This window comes from Protopterus annectens, chromosome 5.part1 (genome assembly GCF_019279795.1).
Source record: "Protopterus annectens isolate FY-2018-M chromosome 5.part1, PAN1.0, whole genome shotgun sequence".
NCBI classification, from domain to species: domain Eukaryota; kingdom Metazoa; phylum Chordata; order Ceratodontiformes; family Protopteridae; genus Protopterus; species Protopterus annectens.
The window spans coordinates 369,023,472-369,045,356 of record NC_056736.1 but is presented as its reverse complement, the minus strand read 5'-3'; the positions used below and the strand labels follow the sequence as shown (position 1 = coordinate 369,045,356).

The window sequence follows — 21,885 nt, the reverse complement described above, 5'->3', positions numbered from 1 at the left end:
ATGAGTACAGGGTTCAACGTAGTTTTGTAATTACAGTTTTGCAGCTTGTAAAAGTTTTGACTATCTGTATCTAAACTTTTTTCACACTACTCATAATAATGTGAGATTTTGCTGAAATAACAGCTAATGGAAACAAAACTAATGTGCATACATTATGCAGTCTGTGTTTGATATATGAAACTGTCTTACATTACTCAAGAGATGAGAGACTACTGCCAAGTACACGATATGAGAACACAGCAGATTGTTCAGACTATGGTAACATATAGTATATACACTTAAATAATAAAAATCTAAACATCAGAAATCAGGCAAACCATTCAGCAACAAACTCACCTTCCCTGAGCTGCGGATTCCCTTCAATATACACAGAAAAATGATGATCCATGCTATAAATAAACAAAGTGCCAGTTCCCACCGCACAGGTCCTGGGTCTCCTAATCCACTACTGTGCACAACTCCGAGTGCACGGTTACTAAAGAAATGGAAAAAAAGTCACCATAAAGAAACAAAAACAATTAAAAAAACACAAGTCACATCCAGAATTAATAGTATAAGCAGTCCAAAACTGGAGGAATCACAAAATTTTGGCTGACAGACATCAAATTTCACTATTTTTGATCGTACGTACATCTGTGTGAATGCAGAGTTCAAAGACAATACAGAATACTTTTATGTGTGTTTTGTTTCTGGAATCTGCCCCCCCCCCCCAACCAGCAAGCTTCCCCCTGCTGCTGTGCTGATCCGTTCATTCCCCGAGGGAGAAAGTCCATTTATTCCCTTAGAAAAGAGGGTTGAGCTCACCAGGAATGGTGTCTTCATCCACATGGAGGATCACAGTTTTTACTTTAACCATATATATGGTTACGTACCATAGATGTACTCCAGACCTCCTCTGATCTAGTTGACTAAGTCTGGACTACACTGAATGCCAGTAAGACTAATGGTAAGCTTCCTTGTGGCAAACCACTCATTTAGATCACTTTGCCATGTAAACTCCAAGGATGGTACCTCTAAGGAAATCAAAGACAACATCAAATACTTGCTGGTCTTGCTTCATCAGAAGCTGAAACTTGGCACACATACAATTGAGGTGGTAAGAAAGATTAAGAAATAGTTGAGTTTCTTATATTGATACTGGCACTATTAAACTCTGCATTAAAGGCAAAAAAACAGGTTCACTGCTTAAACTGCAACCTCATTTAGTGGTCACTGTGTTTGACAAGTCTAAGAAGGCATGTTATAGAGTTGCCAAGTCTGGTACTGGCTTGAAGTGCAAGAAAATGCCACTGTAGGTTTCCCAAAAATCTAAGATGGTTAATGCTTCAAAACAGGCTCAAGAAAGACTGCTTTGTGTTTGTTCTGCTGATTGCCCATTGTTCTATCTTAAATCTGGCTTATCAAAGGGCATCAGGTGACATCTATTGATATATTCCTTCCAGTGTTTCCCAAATCCAAAATCCAAACATGCTGAAGACCTATTTGGCGATATATCATCTGTAATGTTTGTAATAAGTTTCCTAAAATTATAAGTGAGGAATCCAAATATATCACTTTCAGTTCCAAGTTCCTCAGAATGGATGCATTTCAGTTTAGCTGGCATTGTAGCTACAGTATTAGTGGTGGGTATGTCTCTAGTCAGTCCCTACACTCTTAACCCCAACTAGGTGATTTGCTATAGTTTACCACTGAAGTACACATATGAAACATATATTTGTTTTTCTTTTACCTAAGACCATCCTCGTTATATGCTTTATCAATGCATACTATTTCTCCATATTTTCTCCATCTGCTTGTCTCCTTTCCTTAGTGCTTTGCCCACCTCTTATTTACCTGCATATCTCTTTAACCTAATTACCTTCCAGCATATAAATTTGCTGTACCTTTTTTGCACTCACACAATATGCATTATCATCATCCTCTGGCTAGGCTTCTCAGGCTCTCTGTGCTCAATATTAAGCTACATACTTGTTATAAACACATGCGAAATAATGATATAACTGTCTGTACAACTTGTTTCTCTTCATGGTTGTTAACTCCATTTCTGTACTATACCTTTATGAACTCCTGTCACCTGTTGTATCTCATCTTTTTGTTGCCCACACCAAGAGTCTACTGCCTCTTTAGCTAATTAAGGCTTTATTACCCAAAAATGTCAGTTGGTATTGCTTTGTAACTACTGTTAGACTGACATTTTTGTGTTTTCTCTCTCTCGCTCTCTTTGTGAGATAGCCTCTCTTGAGTTGGCATACTGTGCTAATAATGAATAATGTAAAATAAATGGGCAATCTGTGTATTGTCTACATTTCCTCCATGTAACTACATGAGTTTTGGTTTCCACACACTTAGTAAAGACATGCTGAAAAGTGAAATGGAGAGCCTCTGAATTTCTCTTAAGTATGCATTCAGTATATGTGTCTGCGTGAGCCAGACCTGCATCCATCTGCTTGAGTTGTTGGTAGCTCAGGTGGATGTAAATCTCATAGCAGCTATTGTAATATTGTTTTTTATTGATATATGCATTACATATTATTTACATATTTACATTATTTACATCAATTTACAAATCTCCATACAGTATAAACTTCAATTTAAGAATTCACTCCCCACTCTTTTATATACAACCAGAACATTATTTTCTCCAAAATCTTTGTCAAAGTCCATTTCCCATTGTATTTAATTTCATTTGTTTCTTGTTTCATATAGTTAATGAAACATAAAATAATATTCTGCCCATTTTCTTCACTTCTTCTTGTTTTTGTGCACCATAATAACCAAATTCTATTATGTCCATATTTATTTGCACAAATTTTAACAAACTTTTCACCCTATTATGTTTACATATTTCTTTCCACAAATTATTAACTCTTTCACATTTTAAAAACACATGATCAGTAGTCTCAAATTCCCCACATTTATTACATAGTCTATCTTGCTTGTTTTTGTATAGCATATTTGCTTTAACCAGCAATTTTCTAATAGACAATCTCCATAAAAAAATCATTACATTCTTTAATCTTTTTATAGTTATTATAGCTCATGATTATGGCTTTTTTCTTACCTATTTCTAAATCTTTCCATGGATCAATGCAATAAAATGCTTTCATAATACTTAAGTACCATTCCTTTCTATTTTTATCACATATATTATTTTTTATTTTCCATAACACAATGTTGTTTTGGTGCTCTTTTACTTCTTCATTCACAATGCTTTTATTTCTTTAACTTCCATTCCTTCCCACAGTTCTTTGTATTTATAATATAGTATAATTTTGATCAAATTTTTATTTTCCTTCATAATTCCTTTTAATGCATTGTATAAAATTAAAGATGCATGTACTATTGGGTTTATTAAAGCCAAGCCTCCTTGCTCTTCTTTCATATATAGAATCCCTCTCTTGACTGGATTCAGTCGAGAGCCCCATATAAAAGAAAATATAATCATCATTAGTTCATTTTCATACTTAATAAGAATCATATAGATGTTAGCAACGTAAGCAATTTTTTCAGTTACCATGGTGTTCAACAAGTGTGCTCTTTTCTATATGAAAATATGTATGAGTTCCAAAAATTACTCATATTCTTTAGTTATTTGAGTACATGATCCCATTGTTGTTGTCTGTATTCATTCCTTCCAAATATTACCTCCAATATATCTATATATGTTTCACTGAACTCAATACTTCCTATTATACCTTCAAAACCAAATCCTTTACTTTTCTCTTTGTTTATACTCAAACCAATTGTTTTATTTATACTTAATTTTACATTTACTTTTTCAGTCTATACTTTATTTTTAACAATTAATACATCATCTGCACAATTATATATTATTGGCAATTGTACTTTCTTCATCATTTTGTATCCACTGCTGCTTGACATTTTATTCATTTTTTCGCTATTACATACATAACTAATGAGAAACTTAAGCTACTAGCTGGGCAGCTCTGCTTTATTCCACATTCTGTTTTTATTTTTTCCCCAATCCAGCCATTTACATTTAGTTTCAAATAGTTACTTTCATAAACAGATTTTATTACTTGTAATATTTTTTTGCTTACATTATATGCCTGCAAAATTCCCCATAATGATTTATACTGAATATTATCATAGGCTTTACTTATATCCTCTATCATAACCTTAGCTTCTACATTTTTATTTATGATATCAACTATTTCTCTTATTATCCATAATAACTCGTCTTCCTTTTCTTCCGAATACATTATGATCATATATTTTACACATTTTTTTGTAACCTTTTAGTTATTATTCTCATAAACATGTTATAATCTGTATTATTCAATATTATAGGTCTCCAGTTTTTATCTCCTCTTTATTTCCCTTTTTAAATATAAATTTTATAACTCCTGTACATATCTCTTCTCTTTAATTCCAGTTTCTAACCATTCATTCATAACTTCTATAAAAATGATTTTTTGCCACTCTTTCATTTCTTTATACATGCCATATTCAATTCCATCCAATCCTGTTGCAGAATTCATGTTAATATATTTTAGAATTTCATTCAGTTCTTTCATAGTTATTTTTTGTTCTAAATATTCATTATCTTCATTATTTAATGTTTCACCTTTATACAATTATTCTGTTTTCTTCTTTTTTAACAAATAATTCCAGTATATATTCTTTATTTATTTCACATTGTCCTTCATGCTGTCTTATTTGCTTACCTCCCTTATTTTAAATTTTCTTATTATTTTCCTTCTTTTATCATTTTACTTAAATATGGTGCTACCGCTTCTTTCTGTCCTTGTATACATTTTTTGTTTATACAAGTTGTTAATTTTAATTTGATTCATTTTATATATTTCTCTTTTTCATAAAATGATTTTTTCTTCCCTATCAAGTCTCTAAATGTTTCTTGAATTAATATCTTACACCTCTCTTTTTCTTTTTTCTTTTCTTCTAAATACATTCTAAAACACCTTTTTTATATTTCTCTTTAAAATTAAACCAACAAAGAGTCCAGTTCTCATAAAGTCTCTCATATTCATATGATTTTTCCATAATTCCATAAGTTCTTTTTCTCTTCTAAATCTAATTCCTTGTCATTAATTCTCTTTATTTCTTTTCCTATTTTTATATAGTCTCATTTTCCTGTACTTTAACCCATACAGCCACATGATCTGAAAATCCAGCATACTTAATTCCTTTTTTATAACATTTAAACTATTAGATATTAAAAATAATCAATTTCTGTCCTAATTTCATTCTTTTTGTAGGTCCAGTGGTTATTCTTCCATACACTTAACTTTCCACTTCTCATAATTTCTTTAACCATTTTAACATCACAATTGCTCTTATTTTTTTCTTAAATTACAATCACCCACCACCATAATATCCATATTTATACAAACATATTCAAGAATATTTTTAAACATCCTTTCTCTCTCTTTTTTGTTACATATACATATAAAGCTATAATTCTATACATATATTTTTCCATCTCAAGTCTTTTACCATAAGTTGTCCTAGTTGTACTATGGTTCCATCTAATATTTTAATACTTTCTTGACATAATATACATGTGCCTGAGCATGTTTCTTTCCCCATGTTCCAAACTACTGCACCATTCCAATGCTTTTCAGTTTATGTTCTATTTTCCTCTGTTAATAATCTGATATCTTCTAAAACAATACGTACATCTATTGCAGCACACCATTGTAATATTCCTATTCTCCTCTTAATATTTTTCATACTGTTCACATTTAAAGTTATTATTTTCAGCTTTTAAAAACACTTAGTATAATAAAATGTTTAGCTATTTTCTTTCTTATTTTCTCCAAGCGTTATATTTTTGAATTTTCTTTTCCTTTCTTTAACTCTTTTCCCTATCGAATTCTTTATTTCTTACTGTGCACCAATCAGCTTCTTCCTCAATTGTCTCCTGTTTCTTTTTCCTTGTTACTTTCTAAACTTCATGTATAAACTTTGTATCAATCACACCTAACATATTTTTGTACATTTTTTTGTATAACACATTTTCTATCTCTTTCTCCTGTATAACTTCATTTTCAATTTCTTGCACATTCATTTCATATTCTAGCCATGAATGACCAATATTGCCACATTTTTTTGCACTTTAAATCACATTTTTTGCATTATGCCCTGTATTACCACACAAATAACATCTTTTTATCATATTCATTGATTAAATTATCATTTTTCCACAAAAATAACAATTCTTTGGTTGACCCCTGTATTTCACAAAACCCCTATTACCATGAACATTAATAATACTAGGCACATAAACATTATCATTTTCCATTTTCTGTATTACTCCACATTCCCATATTCCAGCCCATAGTTGTCTTTCATCATATATTTTTGTAGTGTTCATTACTTCTTTACAAATAGTTAACAAATGTTCTTTCAGTTCTTTTGCTTCAGCTTCAGTTCTAAACTGGATCATTATTTTTTTTTGTTTGCCTGTAAAAGGCTTGCACCACTTATTCTGACTATGGATAAATATTTTTCTTTTGTTCACATGCAACCAAACATTTTTCCATTGCCTGCTCAGTCACAAACATCAAGTCAGAAAAAAGTCTCTTTATTTATTAAAATAAATGCTCTTACCTCTTTTGCTTTGACACTCAGAGGTGCTATGACTGAGTTCTAAACTTCATACCTTTCTAAACTTCTTTTTTTTTTACTGCTCATGTGTACTGTATACTTATTTTTTGTTTCTTTTATTTCTTCTTTGCTCCTTCTCCAACAGTTAGTGCATAGGTTTTTTGTCTCTGGAACTTTTTCTGGCATAGTGTCTCTTCTTCTCATTTTCTTCTATTTTTTTCCATGATGTTGCGGCATGAAACTGCTGCTCCACTTTCTAGATCATTTTGGTTGACCATTTCTTCCAAATAATCATCCCGCAAACCCTTCCCATTGGAGGGTTGTAATTTTTAGAGGTAACTGTCTCTCCTTCAAATAATCTCCTCTTTCAGTTTTCCTCTGAATCCCTGAATCCATCTCAGTTACAGCTACAATTGCATTTTCCTCCAATGACACTGTTTTTTCTGCACCCACATCATCAGAAATAAATTCTGGTAGTGATTCTACCATTTCAACTACATTTTCAGCAACATTCACTCCATTTTCAGCAAAAGCTGAATTAGTCATGTTTCTCCCTGTTCCTCCTGGCTGCCACTGTGCTTGGACAGGAAACAGGATGTCAGGATGTGTAACACACAAAGACTTCCCCTGACTACCAAGAGTATGGGAAGTTCTATGATGCACTGGCAAAATTTTATCTATTAGTATAAATACCACCTTGGGTCTCCACTGAAAAGAGGTTACTAGCCTAGTGGTATTATCCAGTCAATAAAGGGTAAAAAATAAAAATAAATAAATGACATTTGATAAAATAAATAAATAAATAAATAAAATAAAAATACATAGGAAGTGATCTGGCAGCCTAGCAATAAGACAGGGACTTTCCTGTCTAAGTCAGGTGGTCAAGCATACTTTGGTGAATGTTGAGTCTGAAAATACTTATTATATCTTTAAAAGTTATTTCTGCCCATGAAAAACACTAAACGATTCTGATTGGCTATGTGAACATCTGCTCTAGGTGATGGTGGATATTGATATAACGACCTTATGTGCAAAATGATAAAAAGGGTCTTGATGCAGATGGTGACACTAATTTTGACAAGCAGAAAGTAAAGTGTGAGATGTCCTATGGCTAAAGTGTGAATCATAATGCAAACACCAGAAAATATAGTTAACAAAATATGCATAAAACTAATAATATGGTCTTCACTCAATGGCTTGAGGTTCATTCTGTGCCCTCTTTAGGATTTTTCTGAAGCTTCTGAAACAAAGTCATACCTCTCAACTGTCCAGATTTTTGCCTCATATTTATGTTCTGTTCCTCATAAAATTGTGTTTTTTTCAACAAATTAGTGAGGATTGAATTCATTAAATAATGACAGACATTTGAGTTTCATACTTCATATCCTTCAAAAATGCATTTTAACACAAAATGTTTTATTCTAACAACTTTCTAAGTATATACGAGCAATATTTTAAATTTGGCCCTAGTTTGGGGCCTCTGTCCACCCCTTCACATTATTCTTGGCTTTGCCCAGATTTCTTATGCTAAGAGGTTGAGAGGTATAAACAAAGTGTTCTCAGTTTCAACAGCTAGCTTTCAGCAGCAATGCACCAAGTTGTGTATTCATATGCCACAACTAATTAAGTGGGCCAATGTTGTTTGAACCTGTCTTACCGTGGTAATAAAAAATTACTTATACTGTGTGACACCCCAAACATGTAAATGTTTCATTTTTTTGTATAAACTGTATATGTGAATATTTTGGCTGGCCTTCTCAAATAAGTGAACTGCTCTGACATTCATTTTACAAGTGCCCGGATGTGAAAAGTATGTTCCCAGTTTTGCTGGACTACAATTTGCAAAGTATTCACTTTGGATAAAGTCACCCAAGTAGATGCTTCTTGACTCAGTTAGCTTTTTAAAGCCTTCTTGCTTGTGCATTAATTGTAATATTTCCCTGAATTTGGGGTTATCTGTAAGGGAAAGGAGTGAAGCATCTCCCTTTTTCTTCATCTGAGTCATATATTCAGATTCCATTAATAGTGTCAATATGTCTCATTTTAGGAGACTAAGAAATTATTAAAGACTAAGTAGTTTATTTTGCTGGAGCAGAAGCAGATTGAGCCTTAGCTGCAGAAAGGGATATTGGGTTACTGTTTGTATCCAGATACATTTCAAAGGTGATTATTACCTACAGGCTGGGGCAGTAGGGTAACAGCTTACCAGGAAGGAGCTAGGTTAAACCTTAAACAGGGCTGAGTGAAACATAGGCTTTGGCTGGAGTAAGTAAATTCCCCCAGTAAAAATGGGATAGGGTGGCAAACAATTGCATTACATACTGATACTGTGGGTATGAAGGAGTTTAAACCACTAATTTTGGTGAGAAAGGCCTCCTTGCAGCTGACACCTACTTCACCATTTTCAAGTGGATTGGCATACAGTAATCAATCAGCAGATCTGATATGGTGTAGATTTGACCAGTGTGTGGGAGCAGGTGTCAGTACAGCAAACACCTGAAAATGGGCAATGGGTACATATGACACTAGGCCATGTCTAATATATACTTCTGAGCATTTAATAGCAGTCATCAGTCAAACATATATAATACCATACATGCATAAAGAAATGAAAGTATATATGCATGCATGTATGTATCAGAACTGTTCTTCTGAGTGGAGATCATAGGGTCACAGGAAATACAAGGCATGTGAGTTACAAAACCCTGCCAAATGGGCATACAGATGACTAGGTGTGAAAGACAGAAAGGGAATAAGTGCCAAAGGTGCTCACAGAGAAGACGAGATTCAAGTGGATTGGCATACAGTAACCAATCATCAGCAGACCTGACATGGTGTATATCTGACCAGTGTCAAATATTAAAAAACAGGATCTAACAGTAGAAGGGTGGGAAAACTGGACCAGAGTTTGGGGCTCAACCATTATCAAAGCAGTGAGCAAAGGGCAACAATCCATGGAAGCCTGTTTCTGCACTACTTTCTGCAATTTGTAACTTTTTTCTTTCCAGAAGAAAGTCTTTTCCAAATAAGCCTTGTTTTTTATATTTTTACTTTTTAAGAGTAGCAAGAAAAGTAAAATGTAGAAGGCTTAGTTTCAAGACACCGAAGTCTCTCAAGCCTTAAATTATGTTTATCAGTCTTCTTATGGTGCTCATTAATCATGTCACTGAATCATCTGTAGATAGCCCACTTCTGATGTTGTGAAAGGGGGACCTAAAAAAGCACTGACAATAATTATTCTATACAGGAGAGATTTGCTTGCCACATGGCCACTTATTTAATGACAGTCTCAACAAATAATTCCTAAGGACTGCATAAATCAAGAAAGAATAAAAAAATAGCTTTAAACTTGTGAAAAAGTCACAAGACCATGGACTGACTGAAAGGCTTCTCAATAAATTTAATACAAAGTGATTTTAAGGTAAAAATATGAATATTTTCTTCCTCATAAACTACTGAAGGTAACCAGGGACATACCAGCATAAAAGCTTTTTTTTTTCCTGTGGTAGGAAAGTAATGAAAAACTTTAAATAATCAGCATATTATTTATTTAAAATTTGCACTAGAAAACAAATGGTTAAAGCCTGTGATGATGTGAGGTATTGTCAGTTATGCCAGGAAAAAAGGGGCAGTGGATGTGTAACAAATGCCAGCACAGCTAGCTGGAGTTTTGTAAAGAATTATAATGCCAGCATAGCTAGCTGGAGTTTTGTAAAGAATTATATGTAATTTGTATAGCAAAACTGATTTGTGCAGGTGCTTGTGTTGAAAATGTATTTGTAAAACTATTTGGGTTAAAAATGTACCAACAGTGGGTCCTGCTGGACAGAAAAGAAATACACCTGTATGGCAGACTGTATTCTAACTGTTGAAATGAATATATTGTAAAAGAAGATACTGGAAAAGAAGAAGTTAATCTCAGTCCAGCTAACTTTGAAAAATAGTCTAAAATTAAATTACCTGGTTTAGGCCATAAAGACTGTATCATACAGTTCTGATTGCAGCGAGAGGCAACATGTCTGTGAAAAACAGAACTAGGAATCGTACTGTATTGCCTTTAGGGCTGAAATAATTGCTATCCTGGAAAGGTAGAAGTTTTTGAAATGGTTTTATTGCTTCCAGAGCCTGTAACGCATCTTAGCAAAGCTGTGTGTGGGTGTGTGTATTATGATACATATGTTCTAGATTCTGGTTCAGTTTCTAGTAAAGGGGGTAGTGTGGGAACCAGAAATCAGATGACCAGATATGTGTGATGTCATTCTATCAGCCATCACTGAAATTATGTTTTTATACTAAATGAGACAAAAGTCTCAGGTCAGTCTGTTTGTGAAACTTGACAAAGAAGGACCACTCACCCACCTCACCTTACCTTGCTGTAGTACGTGAACTAGTGGACAGTAATTGTTTAAATCAGTCAGAAAAACATAGTGTTATTAGTTAAATATTGTTCTCCTGTATCTGTATGAATTTTACCATAGGTGTTATTTTTAATACTTCCTGTGATAGATACTCTGGTGTTTATTGTAAACAGGTATTTAGTATTTTCTTGTTCTTTTATTATTCATTGTTAAATATATTTAAACTTTTCATTGTGGCTGGTCTTTCAGTGAATATTTTAACCTTTGAGAGTACTTATATTTATTTGGTGACACTGTGGCCACTCCTGAAAGCCTTGATGCATTGGTCAAACACTGCCATTTGTATTAGTATTAATTTTATGCATTATAATTGGGTACCTTTGTAAGATCCTTCAAGTAGCTGGCTTTGGAGTGTTTTGGTGGCAGTACCTACCATATAGTCTGGGCAGAGAGACCATTTCTGATAAATCTGTGCCAGCCTTTCCCAGGTGTGTGTGTGTGTGTGTGTGTGTGTGTGTGTGTGTGTGTGTGTGTGTGTCAGCTACTTGGAGCAGGGGCACCGAGCACTGGTTTCACAGAGAGGGTGGTAGAGGACTTGCCTTGCAACACTTTGCTGAGGACTCAACTCTACAGCTGTGTCAGTAGGGAGTCTTATTTGGGGGCCTGGAGAGAGAAAGGGAAACCCAGGCCCAGGACTAAGTGTGTTCCCTGTGTGCTCTTAAGGGAAATTGTGCTTGATGCAAAGAGCTGCATCTGGAAATACTGTGTGTATTCATTTTTGTTCCAACTGAACATCCATCACCAGTGTCAGAGGTGAGGATTGAGTCTCCTTGATTACTGGCCCAGAGGGACATCACAAAGCCCACCTTTACAGAACTCTAGTCAATGCAACAATACATAAATATGAGAGAGAGAGACATGTGTTTGTATGTGTGTAAATGTATATATGTATATTTAGATGAATGTGCATTGAATAAACCCAAAATCAACATGCTAACATGCTAATTGTTGATCGACACACAACTACACGTGAGCTGAGAAACAGCTTCAATGCATGTAAAATTTAAGTTTACAAAAAAATGAATAAAATGTTTTTTTTTGTCACGGGCAAGCCCGCCACACCCCCCACAATACCTAATTATATATATATCATTGAGCCTAACGAGTTGACTAAACAGCTGTCGACCAAATAATCATTCAACAGTAATCATGTAACCCATCTATCTATCTACATATAAAACTTCAACACAACCATTCCAGCACTCATTTCATCTTTAACCGACTTTATTACCATCCAGGAAATTTGCAACCACTAACTAAATCGTGATTTCACCTTTACCAAGACTTTTTCAACATACACACACACACACACACACACACACACACACACACACACACACACACACTCAATAAGAATATGATCTCTGTCTAACCTCCCATAACCCTATCACCATACAGTACCTACTGTATTGTCCCTTAAGCCTTATTTCCCCACAGTTTAACACCTCCCATCTTAGCTAACCTGTCATTCATCTCCTTCCTTACTAAATCTTTTTTGCCATCTATCAAGAATAACCCTATGAACAACTGACAACAATATACATGAGGTGCTTGGCCTTAGGAGCATATGGCAAATAAGCACTGCTTCTCTTTGGCTTTTACTAATGCAAGACACACCCAAATAACGTTTGCATGCAACATGTTGGAAAACAAAGCTTTAACTACAAACTTCCCAGGGTTTCATCTGCCTTTCTCTTAGTCCAATGTCTCTCAGTGCTACTTTACCAACAGTAATAGTATATTGTCAAAACTATTGCATTCACACATACACAGTGATTTTCAGGAGGGACTAATAATATTTTTTTCAGTGACACAACCCTTCCTGTTTTTATGGTAACATACTATCACCAACCAGACCAATCTGGCATGCTGAAGACACAATTACTATTCATTCCTACAATAAGCCAAATGTACTATTAACTTACAGAAGATCTGGTTGAGCAGTGTGTCTCTTCAAAACGTGGATGCCAATAGTTAATTCAGCAATTTTGTATAATTACCTTTATTGATGAACAACTAGCCACAGATGTTTGAAAATGAATAATAAAACTCTTAAATAAATTAGACAATACACCTAAGCTTGCACAATGAAACAAATTAGAACACTTTGAAAAGACAAATGCTATTATTACAAAAATATTAACAAATACATCTATTTTATTTACTTATCCTTTGTTGACTGGGTTAGTCCCACTAGGCTAGTAGCCTCTTTTCAGGGGTGACCTGAGGTAGTATTTATATGGGTCTATATCACATAGTCAAAGTATGACAACTTTGAATGTGATATGGTTGAAACTATAAGTTCGAAGTTGTCAAACTTCGATTGTAAAAAAATAAATCAATAAATAAAAAAAAAGAATATACCTGAGGGTTGTAAGCAGGGGGTCAAGCCCTCCTGCACCCACCACCCCCCCCGCTCTTTAAATATACTACTCTGAGGTCACGCTACAGTGCAGTAAAGGAAATTTTCCCTTTACTGCACTGTAGCGCTACCTCGGAGTTGGTATATTTATAGAGCGGGGGGTGTGGGGGATGCAGGGGGGCTTGTCCCCTGCATACACTTTTTATTTTGTTTTCCCTTTTTTTTTTTTTTTTTTTTTTTACACATAGTCGAAGTTCTGTAACTTTGGACATATGTGTTCGTACACATGGTAGTCGAATTTACGTAACTTCAACTATGTGATATAGACCCTATTTATACTACTAGAGGAAATTTGGCCAAGGCATCAGGGAACTTCTCTGACCCTGTTAAGAATGTGCACATCCTGTTCCTCATACAGTGATGGCTGTGAGGATGCTGCATGATGAGGAGAATATGGCAGAAGGCACAGAGGCAAACACCAGTGCTGTGGAGAGTATTACTGAGACTGTGGAGGATTCAGAAGTTATTTTTTAGCAGAGCATGTTTGCTGAAACTGAAAATGAATTGCCAAGTGAATTTTGTGCTATTACAACTCTCCCCCAGTTGGAAGGGCTGTGGGATGATGTACTGAAGGAGATGTTTGTGCAGAGTGAGCCAGAGAATAAAGGAGATGTATCTTGGGGAGATATTATGCAAAATATTCAAAAAGAAGAAGAGGAGTCAATTTTGAAGGGTGATAGTGGAACAGAAATGAAATCTTAAGCTAAACAAGTTAAACTGGGTGCAAGGACAGTAATAGATAAAAAAGGTGGAAGATAGTGTAAAGTGGAAGTATGTGGTGAGGATTCAAAATGAAGTAAAAGAATTGGACAGGTATGAAGTTTGGGACAACTTAATGTTTTTTTTTTTGGTTGTAAAAGCTGAAAAGGTAATAGCATTTATTTATATTAAGAAAGAGACACTAACATTTTATTTGAGACTATTTATGCAATGGAAATTTTTTGGGGGGATATTAAAAGAAGAAGTGTAATCCTTGGAACTTATATATAAAAGCATTTATGAAGGAAACAAAAAAGAAAATTCATGTGCAATTTCAAACAGAAGTAGAAAAGTGACTTTGAAAGGAAATTTAAATTATGTAAAGAAGTGCTTGACATTGTAAAGATTTATGGACTAGTGGATGGTATTGTAATATTGTGTTAAAGATAGAAAGGGGCAAAATTATACATATGCCAAGAATGATAAATGTAGAAGGAAATAAGGGTATGGTAAAATACTGGGGACAATGCAAAACATTTTTCTTTTTTTTTTGTGGAAAAGAAGGACATTTGATAAATAATTGTGATAAAAAGAAAATGTTATAATTTATTTATTTCTATTTATAAATAAATAAATAAATAGATAAAAAAGTGAGGAAATAGAGGAAGGTTCTGAAGTAGGTGATGAGGAAGATATAAACTGGGAAATAGTAAACAGAAAAACAAATTATATAGGCAAAAGGGTAAAAGAAAATAAAAACTTTAAAAAGAAAAAGAAAATTTGAATTGATACATATAAATAGAAAGAAAAGAAAGAAAATTGATGAAAAATAAAATAAAATAATATTTTTTAGAAAGTTAAGGAAAAGGGAAAGCAATAATTTTAGAGTGCTTTCTATATATGTCAATAGAATTAAGAAGATAGTGAGAAGGACAGGCATTTTGGAATGGTGCAATAAATGAGTTGTTGATGCAATTATATTAGAAGATATGAGATTTTTAACAAATGAAAGAGTACAAAGCAAAACAAATGTGGGGGAGAGAATTTGGAATTTGAGAAATGACTGGTGTGCCGGTATAGCCATATGCTGCAAAATTCAGTGAAAATATTAGCTATAACTTTAGTAAGAATGGGAAAATTAACTTTTGCGGATTTAAGATTTAAACAAGTATATAGAATTATAGTATTACATGCTTATGTTACTTGTAAAGAAAGGGAAAGTATATTTCATCAGATTCTAAACTATGTGGTGATAAATGTGAATATTATAGTAACAGGAAATTGTAACTGTGATTTAAGATGTAGGTGTAAAAAGAAAGGAAACAATGTAAAAAAATGTCAGAAGTTATGAGATGTTGTAAATTACTTCTTGGGGATAAAAATTAATGGACTTATAGGTGGAGTAATTACAGAACAGAACAGATTGCTTTATAGTGTTAGAAGGACTAATCATAGGAGAAGAAGATGAGAACACTGAAACAGGATTTTCCAAGCTAGCAATATGTATAGAGATAAAGGAAAACAAAGAGTATATAAACATGCAGAGGAATAAAAAGACTAAGTGAGAAAATGTGGTATGAAGAAGGAACAAGATTAATGATACAGTTATGGAGAGATCATATTACTTCAAGAGCATTTTATAAAAAATAGTCTGCGTGGTTGAAAATTTTTAAGGTAAAATATAAAAAATATTTCTTACAGTGGCAGTATAATGTGAAAAAAGTAGAAAAAGAAAAGCATAGGATAGTATATAGAGATACATTAGAAGATTTAGAAAAATTAAGAGAAATAATTATATAGAAAAAATCAAGAAAAGATTAAAGACAGGACTTTCAAGTTGGCTGCACATTAAGTAACAGCTTAATTCTGGCTCTCCCAGTCTGAAAACAGAAACTTAGCAGAAAAAGCCAGTGGACCTAGATTTCTGGGTAAATTTCAGTAACTAACTAATAAGTGCACTGCCTGAATGCCAGGAAAAAAATGAAATATAAATGACCTGAAGGGAAATCAGCTACAAAAGGTGAGGAAAAACACAGACTGGGAGAAGTACTGCAGTTGTTCAGCAAGAAGCAGTGCAAGTTCTAGATATGACTTCCAGTAACCTAGAGGAAAATATAAAGCAGCTGCACACAGACCTGGTTAAAATAAATGAAACACAGATGGAGTATATCAACATAAACAATAAAAAGCTGAAACAAATGGAAGAAGCTTTAAACAGATATTTAGATAAGGTGAAAGAACTGCAAAACTTAGAAGCTGAAATGAAGAAAAGACTGGCTGAATATGAAACTGCATGAGAAGAGATGTTTCAAAAAATAATAGAATTAGAGGACAGACCACATAGGGAAAACCTGAGATTTTCTGCTGTACCAGAGAAGCTGGAATGAACAGGCTGTATTAATTTTATAAAGGCACAAATAAGCTACTGGACTGGTATTTCAGAACAGGAATTTTTAATCGAAAGGGCACATCATGTTTATGCTCCAAATCTGGTTACTAGAAAACAACTTAGACCTTCTGCAGTCTTATCAGCAAAAGGAGTTGATTTTGACAAAACTGTGGCAGAAGGACAAACTATTAAAATGGGAGACAGCAGAGTATTTGTGGAGAATGACTACTCATTGTACACTGGGCAGAAAAGGAGTAAATATATTCCATTATTTAGGGAATATCGAAAAGAAGGCATAAGATTCAAACTGCTATACCTGGCTATCTTCAAAATATTTTCCCTGGAAGGACAAAATCATTTTTTGATGAAGTACATGGTAAGGAGGAAATACAAAAGTTTGTCCAACAAAGGGTGAATTGTAAAACAGAGGTAGATTCTGCTCTGTGTCCTTCTGGTGATAAGCATTACAGAGAGACTGAGATGTGAAAACTTTTACACTGTTTCAATGGAAAATGCCTGACAGAAGGATGAAAAAGTAACGGTCAACTAGAAGAATTGAGAATATATTGGAAATGAAATGGAGACAGGATATGGGAGATGATGATGAACAGGAATAAAACCAGTAACTTGGAAGTTGACAAATGTAGGGTGATAAAGCAGTAACTATATTTGTGAAACATGACAGAACAAGAAAATCTGAAAATATTGGACTTCCTGGGACTTTGTTAAACTTGTAGGGAACTTTAAAGTATATGCTCTTCTGCATGTTATTAATGTTCAGAGAATAAAATCAGTAACTTGAAAACTAACAAATGTGAGATTACATAGTAATAATTATACTTGTGAAACATGGCAGAACAAGAGGATTTGGAAATATTGGATTTTCGTGGACTTTCTTGAACCTGTAAGGGACTATATGTTGTACTTCATGCAATTAATCTTCAGGAAAAATACTTGGGAGAGGGAAAGAGGAGGAAGAAAGTTAACTGTAAGCAAATTTATTTTCTTAATGATACTACTATGGTGCATGACTTTCTTTGCAAGCTATGAAGTAAAAGTTTTTTCAGTTATTTTTAAATGTAATGGGAATACTAATAAAAAGTGGTGCTTTTGTTTTTTCTTTTTCTCCCTTCTTTTCTCTTTTTCCTTGTTCAGTTTTAGGAAATGTAGGCACTGCAATGTAAAAAAAAAAAAAAAAGAGAGAGAGAGCAAGATATATTATATATATATATATATATATATATAGAGAGAGAGAGAGAGAGGGGGGGTCTGTTTAAGACATCATGACAAATAAAAAATTGGCATTGCTGTAGAACAGTACCTCCCTGGTCGGTCTGTGCTGAAGTGGGTGTGCCTTGTGTGATTGACATGCCAAATGGCTGTGATATCATATGCAAATGATGCATGACTGACTGCCATGTAGACATGACAGTGACATCATGCATACATTGGTTATTGATTTACATATCTGTAAATCACCCACATAAATTTGTGAGTGTTTGATGAATTAAATGCAGCAGGTGTTCAATGTAAGTTTTAAGGGATCCTTATCAGATGACTGAAGTATCAAAACTTCAAAATTTGTATGATAGGGACCATATGATCGAAGTTTTGAAACTTCAAAAGTTTTGAAAGGAGATTGCAGAATAGGAAATTTACCCTTTTCCTCAATGTAGTGCGATCTTGGAGTTGGTATATTTAATTTGCAGGGGGTGTTGGGGTGCAGGAGGGTTGCCTCCCTGCAAAAATATAAAAAAAAATATTATGTGGAGTTATAGTGCTGTTTCTTTATCATTAGGCAATTGTAGTGCCCTCTAAAGCTAATGTGCAGCTGGTGAAGACATCAACATGAATATTTATTTGTTATTTGAACACATCATGTGGTGTTGGGTGGGGTTTAGGCAGGACTTGCTACTGTGCACCCGGAGAGGTACTCTTCTACAACATCACTGAAAAAAGTGTGTACTTTTTCTCATGCTTGCATAGGGAAATGACTGGGTCAAGCCCCCTGACTTTATCCAGTAACAAGTTTTAACAAAAAGCAAATAAATGAAAAAGATTATTTAATATTATAAGGCTTTTTTTCTGGTAAACAATGTATCCTTAGCAGTTCTGTGTCTGGTTTGCATGTCCCTAGAAGACAATCTGATAAGGAGACATGGCTTGGAAAAAGTGTTTATTGAAAGCATTCAAGTGTTTTCTCAGCTGGGAGTGCTATAAAGATAAGACAACACCAGACAGCACTTACTAAAAGCACAGACTGTACCATGCATCTTAACATGAATGACCTTTCTTTTTGGTTAACCCTAGCCTGTGTGGCTATCAGTTTAGAACTTTTGTTCTTATTAGGAAGGTAAAATTTCAAATTTTGAAGATGTACATAGTTTTGTGTGTTATTATTAAGTTAATAGGTTTTGGGGGGTATTGGGGGATGTTTTTGTTTATTTGATGTGACATAGGCTCAAATGGATATGACAAGAAATAACTGTATAAAAGAACAATGAACGTTCAGGTATAAGCCAAAAACTAAATTTAATAAAACCAATAACACCAAAGAAAACACTCTAGCACCTCGGCTTAACATAAGACTTCAAGGAGTACTAACTCACAAAAAGACAAGGTCTTAAATACTCACAATTGCCAGTCAAATCATTAATTAATCAATTAACATTAATTTATATTAAAACTTTTAAAGATACAATACACTCATTTAAATTGCACATTTCCAACAGCAGTCAGTATTCAGACCCTGTGGAATCAAATTATATTATTTTAAAATAAACAGTGTTTCCTTATATAACATCTTTCTAACTGATTCACTATTTCTACCTTCCATTATTTGTTCTAGAATAGTGGCCTTTAAACCAACAGGACTGCTGTTAGGAAATTGTTTAAAATGGTGTGCCAAAGGACTTTCCATTTTAGCCTGCCTTATATCTTTCAAATGTTCTGTTAACCTATTTTTGAACATCCGTTTGGTTTGACCTATATAATATTTGTCACAGTTACACTTGATTGCATAAACCACCCTCTCAGTAGTACACTGATAATTACCTGTCATTTGAAAATTTATTTGATTTATTCTAGGAAAACTGTATAAAAGACCAAGCTGCCAAACAATATGTGCATGTGCATAAAAGGTGGGAACAATAATGATATAAGAAAAGGATGCTTTTTGTAATGTCTTTAAATCGTAATCGTCTCACAGATAAATACAAAATAGAAAGAGTAGTGAACTATATTAAAAAATATAAAGTGCAAATAGTTATGCTACAGGAGACACACCTAGAAAGAACTGAACATGTGAATTTGATAAAGAAAGATTTTCAGGATGGCTGTTCAGTGGAATAGCTGGGGCAAAGGAAAAGAGGAGTACTTATATTAATTGCAAGAGGAGCTCCAATAGTGATATAAGAGGAAAAAGTATAATAATAGTAGATTTGTAGTACTAAGGGGCTACTGACAAGGGAGGAAGATTACACGGGCATGTATTTATATTCCACCTAAAACTGCTATAATGTAGCTTAAGAAAATTCTGGCAGAAATAATCAGTTTTCAGCAAGGAATATTATTTATAGGTGGGGGACTGGAATTTGGTTTGCAACAGGGAAGATGTGTCTAGGGGGCCCAGAAGGGAAAATATAACAAAAGAGCGTAGATTTTTTAAAATAATTATGAAAATGCTTGGCATGGAAGATGTGAATTCAGTATTAGGACTCTGGAGTGAATTTACATATTATACTCCAAGAGAGAAAAACTGGGCTAGCATAGATAGAATGTATATTTCACAGGAACATGTGCACTTAATTAAAGGTCCTAAAATGCACCCAATAAGTAATTCAGATTATGTGCCAATAACAACTAAAATAAAAACACAAGGTAATGAAATAGAAATCAGACACTGGTGTTTTCCCGCCTATCTGTTGAAAAGAGAGGAATTTAAGGAATAGATTTTGGGAATTATTTAGGAGATATTAGATAAGATAGACATTTCTTCTGAAAATATAGCTAGCGAGTGGGATAAAATTTAAGTGGAATATAAAATTAGGGTGGAAATAGTGGAAAGGGAAATATGATTAAGAAGTAACAAAAATTATTTAGAGGGACTGACAAATGTTAAAGTATTGCAAAATAGGGATATTCCCACAGAACAAGAAGGGGAGCAACTCTAGAATGTTAAACAGAAGATAAGGGATTACCTTGATAATATGAATGAGTTTAGAAAGATTGCTGTCAAGCAACTGTTTTTTGATAATAACTCTAGAGCACAAAAACTTTTAGCACAATGACTTAGGCAACAGAAAGTAGAAAGGGCTGTCACCATGCTTAGGGAGCCTATAACAAGGAAGATCACAAGAGATCCTTGAGAAGTACTAGAAATATTTTGGAAATTTTATGAAAGTCTGTAAAAAGCAGAGAAATATGGAAATCAAGAAAAGGTACAAATGGAAATGTTTACAGAAGAATTAAATATGCCAAGGTTAGAGGTAGATGAGGCTCAATCACTAACAGTTAGGACAGGAGGAGGTGAGATAAAAATGTTGATGTATAACCAATAAATATGCCAAGGTTAGAGGTAGATGAGGCTCAATCACTAACAGTTAGGACAGGAGAAGGTGAGATAAAAATGGTGATGTATAACCAATCTACAGGAAAAGCCCCAGGAATATGTGGTATTCCTGTGGAAGTTTGGAAGCTAGGACGGAAAAACAGATAAATATCTGGAAGATTTTTTGTTTAACAGTATTTTTAAGAGGAGGAGAAGTACCAACATCCTGGAAGAAAGCAGTGGTAGCTGTAATACCTAAAGAGGGTAAAGATCCATTAGATTCAGCTTCATACAGGCCCACTTCAGTACTAAACATGATTATAAAGTGTTTATGTCTATAATGGCTAAAAGAATGGTAAAGGTGATGCCAAAACTGATAGATATGGATCAATGTGGTTTTTATGGATGGGAGGCAAACATTTGACAACATTAACAGAACACTGATGATCCGGGGGAAGCAGAATGCAAGAAAATACCACTGTTGTTGGTGGGTCTTGATGCAGAGAAAACATTTGACAGAGTAAGCTGGGACTTCATGAGCAGAGCAATGGAAGTAGTTGCTTTCCCTGATAAAATGATAAGGTTGATTAAGAGTATATATGAGGGACTGGAGGCAGAAATTACAGTGGGTGGGGTCCTCTCTGATAATTTTTGCTTGAGTAGAAGAACCAGGCAGGGGTGTCCTTTTTCCCATGTGTTTCTCATTACTGATTATCTCTGGTGCAACATAACAGCTTGTTTTGTCTCTGGCTGAGAGAGAGTTTTTGGAAAAAAGAAAAAAGATACTGCCATGTTTTGTAGTGACTTAACTTATTCT

The 21,885-nt window shown here is 34.0% G+C and overlaps 1 protein-coding gene across 1 annotated transcript in view; it reads right to left on the bottom strand.

The window, feature by feature from the left end:
* LOC122803429 (sodium-dependent proline transporter-like) overlaps positions 1-21,885 on the bottom strand; it is a 906,432-nt gene that overhangs the window by 416,735 nt on the left and 467,812 nt on the right. The window contains exon 6 of the mRNA XM_044073039.1: positions 337-475. Coding sequence (XP_043928974.1) covers positions 337-475 — 139 coding nt within the window. The remainder of the gene's footprint in view (positions 1-336; positions 476-21,885) is intronic.